General features: G+C 50.8%; 1 protein-coding gene across 1 annotated transcript in view; it reads left to right on the top strand.

The window, feature by feature from the left end:
• Espl1 (extra spindle pole bodies like 1, separase) overlaps positions 1-9,360 on the top strand; it is a 25,393-nt gene extending 16,033 nt beyond the window's left edge. The window contains exons 14-30 of the mRNA XM_005353819.1: positions 258-386; positions 511-667; positions 1,029-1,138; positions 2,197-3,185; positions 3,499-3,871; positions 4,459-4,620; positions 5,712-5,925; positions 6,015-6,205; positions 6,720-6,847; positions 6,963-7,085; positions 7,396-7,551; positions 7,644-7,814; positions 7,937-8,041; positions 8,175-8,290; positions 8,437-8,520; positions 8,639-8,803; positions 9,004-9,360. Coding sequence (XP_005353876.1) covers positions 258-386; positions 511-667; positions 1,029-1,138; positions 2,197-3,185; positions 3,499-3,871; positions 4,459-4,620; positions 5,712-5,925; positions 6,015-6,205; positions 6,720-6,847; positions 6,963-7,085; positions 7,396-7,551; positions 7,644-7,814; positions 7,937-8,041; positions 8,175-8,290; positions 8,437-8,520; positions 8,639-8,803; positions 9,004-9,211 — 3,581 coding nt within the window. The 3' untranslated portion in view covers positions 9,212-9,360. The remainder of the gene's footprint in view (positions 1-257; positions 387-510; positions 668-1,028; positions 1,139-2,196; positions 3,186-3,498; positions 3,872-4,458; positions 4,621-5,711; positions 5,926-6,014; positions 6,206-6,719; positions 6,848-6,962; positions 7,086-7,395; positions 7,552-7,643; positions 7,815-7,936; positions 8,042-8,174; positions 8,291-8,436; positions 8,521-8,638; positions 8,804-9,003) is intronic.
• Positions 9,361-9,607: the final 247 nt, after the last annotated feature.

The following is a 9,607-nucleotide window of genomic DNA, read 5'->3' as shown; positions in this document are numbered from 1 at the left end:
AGACCAGGCTGGTCTCGAACTCACAGAGATCCACCTGCCTCTGCCTCCCGAGTGCTGGGATTAAAGGCACGCACCACCACCGCCCGGCTACAGATGGTTTGGAACCACCATGTAGTTACTGGGAATTGAACTCAGGACCTCTGGAAGAGCAGACAGTGCTCTTAATCACTGAGCCATCTCTCCAGCCCCGTGTTTGCTGTCTTAGTTGACGGTGTTAGGCTGCTGCTGCAGTCATCTTTCTCCCCTTGGCCCCCCAGGCTGGCAGACCCCTGAGACAGCACTCTTAGATGCCCACAAGCTCCTCCGAAGCATCGTCATCCTGCTTATGGGTGGTGATGTGCTCTCACTTCAGAAAACAGCTGTGCAGTCACCCTTTCTGGACTACGGTGAGTAAAGAAGCGACCAGGACCCTCGGAGATTGGACATACTCAATATGGCGGGCTGGGTGCTTGTCTCCAGAGTATCTGACCGTGGCCTATATTGAAGTCTTGTCTCTCTCGTTCCCTACAGGAGAAAATCTAGTGCAAAAGTGGCAGGTTCTTACAGAGGTGCTGAGCTGCTCAGAGAAGCTTGTCGGCCGCCTGGGCCATCTGGGGAATGTGAATGAAGCCAAGGCCTTTTGCTTAGAGGCCCTGAAACTCACAACCAAGCTGCAGATACCTCACCAGTAAGTAAAGATTCTAGCTCCTGCCACGTGCTTTTGAGTGTGGATTCCCCAAAGATTGCAGAAGTGTTCTGTGTTCTATCTAGAAGAGTGGTGGGAGAAGGCAGGCATTCCATGGCTGAACAGGAAATGCCTGAGGAGTCTGTCCAGGACAGCTCACATACTGCCTTTCCCTAAGCTCCTCTGCCTGTGGAGCTTGGTGTGGAAAGCAGTTGGGAAGTGACCTGCAGGGTGGTTTGTCCAGAAAGTTTCCCAGAGAGGCCGTAAGTCAGCTTGAGGACTCAAAGATGACGAGGGCAGGCCTGGGAAAGAGCGAGAAAAGTCTCTAGGAAACAGCACCTGCTAACTGGTTCTCTTCTCACAGGTGTGCTCTGTTCCTTGTACTGAAAGGTGAGCTGGAGCTGGCCCGAGGCGACATTGACCTCTGTCAGTCAGACTTGCAGCAGGTTCTATTCCTGCTGGAGTCTTCCACAGGTAAGCTGCCAGGTTCCTCCCGAGCTTTGGAGGGGCATCCGTATTGCAGCTTGTCCTTCTGTGGAAAAGTCTGGGTCATTGTGAATCAGATAGGTGTTGTCAGGGTTTCTGTCCTGCCCTGTTCCCACAGTTGTTAAGTCCCAAAGAACCACACAGAGGTCTACATTAGTTATAAACTGATTGGCCCATTAACTCAGGCTTCTTATTAACTCTTATAACTTAACATCCCATTATTCTTATCTGTGTTAGCCACTTGGCAGGGCAGTCACATCTTGCTTCCTTCTTCTGCGGTCGGGTCAGAACTGCTGAGAGAGCTTCCTCCTTTCCAGAATTCATCTGTTCTCATTGACTCCACTTCCTGTCTGGTTGTCCCACCTATACTTCCTGCCTGGCTACTGGCCAATCGGCATTTATTTAAAATATAATTGACAGAATACAGACCACACCAGACAGGTGTCTGGTACTAAATGACATGACTTTAGGCAGAACATTAATGTCCCTCCTTCAGACAGACTCCGCAAAGGCCCAACTTTTCCTGACTGGTTTTCAGTGCTGCCGAATGCCTTTGGTTTATTTTATTTGTTTGTTTATTTGAAGAGGGTCTTACTGTGTAGTCCTGACTGTCTTGAATTCACTTTGTACGTCAGGGAAATCAGCTGGCTTTAAACTCAAGGAGGTACAGGAGAAGGGTATATCTGCCTCTGTCTTCCCAGTACTAAGACTAAAGGTGCATGCCAGTACACCCTGCTACAGTTTGGGGCCATGATGCCCAGCTTGTCAGATATTTTTACCTCTGCTATCTCATGTGCACCTCCCCCAACCCATCTGAGAACAGAGCTTTGGGCTACAGGAGTGGGGTGTAGAGTGACTACTGAGTCCTTACTGAATGAAGAGAAAATACTCGGGTTTTTGTTTTTTCTATAAAAGAATTTCCCTATTTTTGTGTGTGTTGCATAGATGTTCTGAATAATTTGCATGTAGATGGTGAAGTGGGTTGAACCCTATGGTAGAGTTCTTGAAGTTACTCTAGTTTTGTGATTTTTGATCTCTCTCCCCAGAGTTTGGTGGGGTGACCCAGCACCCAGATTCTGTGAAAAAAGTCCATACGCAGAAAGGGAAGCAGCAGGTCCAAGTTTCCTGTTGCCCACAGCTCCCAGAGGAGGAACCCTTCCTAAGAGGCCCTGCCCTGGAGCTGGTGGCCACCATGCTCAAGGAACCCGGCCCTACCCAACCTTCTGCAAACTCCTCCCCAGTCTTGAAAACCAAGCCCCCACCCGACCCTGGCTTTCTGTCCCACTCACCCACCTGTGACTGCTTGCTGTGCTCCAGCCCCGTCCTCTCGGCAGTCTGTCTGCGCTGGGTGTTGGTCACTGCAGGAGCAAAGCTGGCCATGGGTCATAAAGCCCCGGGCCTGGATCTGCTGCGAGCTGTGCTGAAAGCTTGCCCTGCAACCACCAAGCGCTTTACACAAAACCTTCAAGCTTCGCTGAAACACAGGACACCCCCCACTCCTGTCCCAAGCCTCTTCGATGAGCTCATGGCTCAAGTGTACACACGCCTGGCACTGGAATGCCTGAACCAGACACCTGAAAAGAGCTTGGGAAAGGTTCTGGCTACGGGGCTGAAGTTTGTGGCAACACGGATACAATACTTGGAGTTCTGGCGAGCCAACCTGCTCCTGATTCAGGCCCTTGCGAAGCTGGCCAGTTTCGGCTGCTGTACCTCCCAACTTTTTGCAAGCACCTGGGGCTGGCAGCCACCATTGCTACAAAGTCCCACAGTCTTAAAACCCTCTAAGATTCGGAGACAAAAGTGCTCTGGACGAGGGCGCCGGCAGGCAGCCTCTGCTCTCCCTCCCGTCTGTAATATCTCTCAGAAAGGTCTGGAAGAGGATGGGCTACCTTGTACACCTAAGCCCCCTGGCCGGGCTAGGCAGGCTGGCCCTCATGTCCCTTTTACCATATTTGAAGAAGTCTACACTACAAAGAGCAAGCCTGAGGTTCCTTTGGCCCCCAAGGTGCATAGGAGGGCCCAGACTCGTCTCAAGGTAAGCTGGGATTGTGGTTAGGGGTGTCTGCAGAGGGTCCTTGTAGAGGGGCTCCCCATAGCCAAGTCTGCAGTGCCATACACTTTTGTCAGCTCTGTAGTCCTTTGCCTTGTCACCCTTCGTCCCTATCTTCTGTTCCTTTCCCCTTCTTCCAAACAGTTGCCACAGGGTTTGAGAGTGGAGTGGCAAGTACAGTGGGGGAGGTCAGATCTGAAGTCAGAGAGACCTGTCAATGCCTCCATAGTGCCCCCTGCTGTTGGAAAGTATTGTTGAGAGTGTTGGCCCTTAATTTCTTCCATTCCCTCTGTCAAAGGTGAACTTCAGTGATGATAGTGACCTGGAAGACCTTGTCTCAGCTGAAGCACAACTTGTAGAGGAACCTAAGAGAAGAGGGGCTGCTGGCCGGGGTCGGGGCCGAACTAGGAAGGGCTCAAGCTTGAAGACAGATGCAGTAGTTGCTGCAGGTAGTGCCCCTGGACACATCAGTCTCAGTGGGAGGGGTCGTCGGGCCAAGAAGGTGGCTTCTAGACATTGTGAAGAAGAGAGTTCCAATTCAGCGCTCTGTGTCCGGGCTAGCCTGGGACCCGAGATCATGAGAACGATCCCTGAAGAGGAGCTGACAGACAGCCACCTGGAAGTGAGCTTTGAAATGCTCAGGGGTTCCGATGGGGAAGACTCAGCCTCAGGTAGGTCTGCAAGGAAGAGAAGCAGAAGCTTGTGTTCTGTGGTGTGTCCCTGGGACCAAAAACCAAATACTAGAAAAGCCCTTTACTAGCTCTGCGGAATGTATTATAGAAGAAGAAAATACTAGAAAAGCCCTTTACTAGCTCTGCGGAATGTATTATAGAAGAAAATACTAGAAAAGCCCTTTACTAGCTCTGCGGAATGTATTATAGAAGAAGAAAATACTAGAAAAGCCCTTTACTAGCTCTGTGGAATGTATTATAGAAGAAGAGACAGGCTGGGGAGTAGGACGGAACATTCTGAAAACTTGTACTCTCAGCCCAGAAGTGGTGGCGCAGCCTTTAATCCCAGCACTTGGGAGGCAGAGGCAGGCGGATCTCTGAGTTCGAGCCCAGCCTGGTGTACAGGCAGAGGCAGGCGGATCTCTGAGTTCGAGCCCAGCCTGGTGTACAGGCAGAGGCAGGTGGATCTCTGAGTTCGAGCCCAGCCTGGTATAGAGAGAGAGAGTCCCAGGACAGGCACCAAAGTTACAGAGAAACCTGTCTCGGAAAAGCAAAACAAAAAACGAAAAGTCCTGTTGTCTCCCTAGGTGTGAAGATGGCAGCTGCAGGCCCTGGTCTGCCCATAGGAGAGTGTGAGGTGTTGAGACGGGAGTCCTGCAAGGCAGAGCTGCCTGCCCTATACCCTGACAAGGAGGCCGGGAGTGACCCTAGTCCTTGGCTCCCACCCCACTCAGTTCCTGTACCCATTGGTGAGTATATTGACCACTGCGGTAGGCTTACCTGGGGAGGGCTGAGCCCACAGGTCTCTTGGTAGGTCCTTTTTGGGAGACAAACTTTCTAAAAAATTTTTCTTGACGTTGTCTGTGTAGCCTAGGCTGGCTTCTAGGATTACAGGGAAGCACCATCATATTCAGCTTTGTGTGAATGAGAGAGAGTTTTTGTGTGGAGGGCAGAGGGTTGACATCTGGTGTCTTCCTTAGTCGCTTTTTCCATCTTAGTGGGGTTTTTTTTTGTTTTGTTTTAAGATTTTTTTTTTTTTAGTTATATATACAGTATTCTGCCTGCATGTATGCCTGCACACCAGAAGAGGGCACCAGATCTCCTTACAGATGGCTGTGAGCCACAATGTGGTTGCTGGGAATTGAACTTAGGACTTCTGGAAGAGCAGCCAGTACCCTTAACCTCTGAGCCATCTCTCCAGCCCTCCTTCTTAGTTTTTGAATCTGGAGCTCACTGATTAGTTCAACTGGCTGCGGATCCCAGGGGTCCACTTACCTCTGCGTCCTCAGCACTGGGATTGCAGTGGTGCCGCTGTGGCTGGCTAGCCCTTTAGATGGCTGTTCTATGTAGCCAAGGATGACTCATGCATGATCCCTGTGTCTCCACTTGCCAGATGCTAGGAGTACAAGTACAATCACACACCACCATACTATCATGCCAGGCTTTTTTTTCCTCTCGTTTTTGAGACAAGATATCACTTTGGTTCCAGCTGGCCTATAACATGGGGATATTGAACCTCAGTCTCTAAAGTTCTGGAATTACAGGCTAAGCAGTTCTACATCTTCCAGTCTATTGTGTCTATTGTTTTGGCTTCCTGGGTCCAGCAGTCTCTGAGCCTGGTTGAACTCTGCATTTTGTGCAAGGGACTTAATCACTCTGAGCTTCTGTTTCCTGCATTGTAAAATGGGACTTTAGGGAGGATAGGATGAAGTGACGCCCGTTAGGATCGTATCGATCCTTTTGGCATGTCTCCTTCACAAGTAACCGCTGCTCTTCTCTGTGGGGCTCCTTAATTAAGAAATGGGGTTTATATTCGGCCATGATCTTGACCTTTTTCTAGATCTTTCTACCCTGGATTCCATCACTGACCCACTGAGTATTGCTTTCCGTGGTGTCAGTCACTGCCCTCCAAGCGGCTTCTACTCCCACCTCTGCCGACTCCTGGCTTTGTGCCTGGGCCACCGGGATCCCTATGCCACGGCGTTTCTCGTTGCTGAATCTGTGTCTATCACCTGTCGCCACCAGCTGCTCACCCATCTGCACCGACAGCTCAGGTGAGTGCTGCCGGGCGTACAGGCAAACTGCCGGGTAAGGGTCCTGACTTGTTTGGAGACGGACTCATTCCTGTTTGTGTTGCCTGCAGCAAGGCCCAGAAGCAGCAAGGATCACCTGAATTAGCAGAGCATCTACAAGAGCTGAACCTGAAAGAGAGATCTGGAGATGTCCCCCTGGCCCGCATCCAGCGCCTCTTTTCCTTCAGGACTTTGGGATCTGGCTACTTCCCCCAGGCAGAGAAGGACAGTTTCCAAGAACGCCTGGCTGAGATCCCCACTGGTATGGTGTCTGCTTCTGGCTGGGTCTCTTACACATCTAGTTGAACTGGGTAGATGAACTTTAGGAATTGGTTAGTTTACCTAGATTTGTGCTCCTTTTATCTAATTTTTTTATTCTTTCCCTTTGAGACAGAATCTTACTGTGTAACACAGGCCTCAGGCTCAACATCCTCCTTCCTCAGCCATCTGGGTGCTGAGATTTTTAGGCATGTGCCACCACACTGTTTTTTTCTCAAGCCAGACATACTCTGAAATTCACAGTTTTTCTTCAGGAGTATGTTGAGATGTCTGGAGTCTCCTGTCATTCCTACTAGCCGATGATAGGAGCACTCGCACCAGCGCAGCTTTTGTTAGCTGCCATGAGAAACACAGAGAAGTACCAGCTGCCTGTTCCTAGGAGAACTCCACTGACCAGGGTAGACTTCATGGAGTTGTCTTGAGGGACTCTGTAGAAGGCAGGTCTGCAAATGCCTCCGGAAAGTGTGCTGATGCTGTGTGTCTTCTATTTATGTTAGGGGTGACCGTCTGTGTGTTGGCTCTGGCCACCCTCCAGCCTGGAATCTTGAGCAACACTCTCCTACTGACGCGACTGGAAAAGGACAATCCCCCAGTTACTGTGAAGATTCCCACTGCCCAAAACAAGGTAGGGTTTCTATAACAAGGACTAGAATCTGCCAGACATGGGCCTCAGTGCCTGAAGGATGAAAAGGTGATAGTCACTGGGTAAGCAAATCTTATAAATTCTTCATCTCCTGTAGTTACCACTAAGCTCTGTTCTGAAAGAGTTTGATGCCATCCAGAAGGACCAGAAAGAAAACAGCAGCTGTACAGAGAAGCGGGCTTGGTGGACAGGGAGACTGGCACTAGATCAAAGAATGGAGGTGTGTACTCCCGGGTGGCAGGGAGGCTGAGGCATGACACAGAGGGTAGGCTTTTTTTCTCCCAGGCAGGGTTTTTCTGTGTAGCCTTGGCTTCCTGGAAATCACTCTCTAGACCAAACTGGCCTCGAACTCACAGAGATCCTCCGGCCTCTGCTCGGGATTAAAGGCGTGCGCCACCACCTAGCTGCGTCTTTCATTTTTTTGAGTATCTCAGAAAATGAAAGACATTATAGACTTTCTAAGGCTGATAGAAACCCCTAATTTCCAAAATACGTTTTCTGTCTAACTGAAAGCTTGGCCCCTGCCCTAGGAACTCATTACCTCCCTGGAGGAGCATGTCCTGGGCTGCTGGCGGGGGCTGCTGCTGCCATCCAGTGCAGACCCTAGCTCTGCACAGGAGGCCTCCCGCTTAAAGGAGCTGCTGCAGGAATGTGGATGGAGATACCCTGATCCCACTCTCCTAAAAGTGAGTTCAGGAACTAGAAGGGGAAGCTGAGACGGTGGTCTTTTCTACCAGAGTTGTAGCGCCCACACCCGCTAACCCTTGTTCTCCTATAGGTCATTCTTAGTGGTGCCAGAATCCTTAACAGCCGGGATGTTCAGGCCTTGGCATATGGGCTGTGCCCAGCCCAGCCAGAGCGTGCCCGAGTGCTCCTGAGTGAGGCGATAGGACGGGTGCAGAGCCAGGTGACCCCTCCCAGTCAGCATCTGGTGTTGGTGCTAGACAAGGTAAAGAACCGGGGCACTGAACGGTGTCAGAGGATGCTGAGCACCGAGCTTATCCCCAGACTCCTTCAGACACATGCCTTTATGTGCCTGCGGATGGTAACCTTGAGCTGCTTTTTCCCTAGGACCTGCAAAAACTACCATGGGAAAGCATACCCAGCCTCCGGGCACTACCGGTCACCCGGCTGCCCTCCTTCCACTTCCTACTCAGCTACTCTATCACTAAAGAGGTGGGAAACCGAGATTGGAAATTGGGTAAAGCCTAAAGAAAGAAGGCTGGAGCCCTGGGGAGCTAGGAATTGGGCTTTGAGTAGGCTGGGGCTGGACAGGCCAAGACCCTAATTGACAGTGCTTGCCCTCCAGGCTGGGGCGTCATCAGTGCTGAGCCAAGGTGTGGACCCACGGAATACCTTCTATGTCCTAAACCCTCACAGTAACCTGACAAGCACAGAGGAGCGATTTCGAGCCAGTTTCAGCAGGTCTGGGGACACTGGCATACAGTAGGGTGGGAAAGGCTAGAGATTGCTCCACGATCAGCTGTTTTGTCTCATTCTGTCTGCTATTCCCTTGCCCCTTGTTGCTACATGGTGTCTGCTGTATGCTGACCTCCAGCATTTCCTTGCAGTGAAACTGGCTGGAAAGGAGTGATTGGTGAAGTCCCGAGCCTTGAGCAGGTCCAGGCTGCCCTGACACAGCATGACTTATACATGTGAGTGTTTGGGTCCGGGTAGCAGGGAGACAGGCATTCTGGAGGAGGGGATCACTGGGGTTGATTTTAGGGCTGGGGAATGTTGACTCAAATGCTTATTTCGCTTCCTCTGCCTTAGCTATGCAGGGCACGGAGCTGGTGCCCGTTTCCTTGATGGGCAGGCTATCCTGCGACTGAGCTGTCGGGCAGTGGCCCTGCTGTTTGGCTGTAGCAGTGCAGCCCTCGCTGTGCACGGCAGTCTGGAGGGAGCTGGAATCGTGCTCAAGTACATCATGGCTGGCTGGTGAGGCCTGCCTTTGGGCTTACAGCTCATGCCCCTATCCCCATCCCCATGTCCCGCCTATCTTGGGCCCCCCTAGAACTATAAGCCCAGGGAGCAACTCAGTGCTTCAAGCCTCCTTACACATCTACCAATAATGTTTTATTTTCCAATATTTCTGCTACAGAGCCCTTACTTTGTATTTCTTCATCCTTTCTTCCCAGCCCTTTGTTTCTAGGTAACCTCTGGGATGTGACTGACCGTGACATTGACCGTTTTACGGAGGCTTTGCTGCAGGGCTGGCTAGGAGCAGGCCCAGGGGCCCCCCTTCTCTACTATGTCAGCCAGGCCCGCCAGGCTCCTCGACTCAAGTACCTTATTGGTGCTGCACCTGTAGCCTATGGCCTACCTGTCTCTCTACAAACACCCTGATGTCTTAGCTATGGTGGAGGCTATGTGACTGTCTGCCTTCAAACTTAGTTTTAATTAACTATTTAGAATTTTTAAAGTGGTTTTTCCCTGGTGTTTTGTATGAAATGTTTCCTTTTAATGTGACCTTAATAAAGATATGCCAAGCCTCATTTTTGTGAGTTCTAGAGCATCTAAAATTCTGTGACAGCTCTCTCCTTCAGTCTTGCTACATGAATATAAGCAGGTGGGAGGAGCTTGCAGGAGGCTTTGAAACGAAAGGCAAAACCAGAGGACAAAGTTGGGTGATAAAATTTTTCTTTGTGCCGGGCGGTGGTGGCACACGCCTTTAATCCCAGCACTCGGGAGGCAGAGGCAGGCGGATCTCTGTGAGTTTGAGACCAGCCTGGTCTACAAGAG

This window comes from Microtus ochrogaster, chromosome 15, assembly GCF_000317375.1.
Source record: "Microtus ochrogaster isolate Prairie Vole_2 chromosome 15, MicOch1.0, whole genome shotgun sequence".
NCBI classification, from domain to species: domain Eukaryota; kingdom Metazoa; phylum Chordata; class Mammalia; order Rodentia; family Cricetidae; genus Microtus; species Microtus ochrogaster.
Note: the sequence above shows the minus strand (reverse complement) of the source record. Positions and strands in the feature narration are given on the sequence as shown.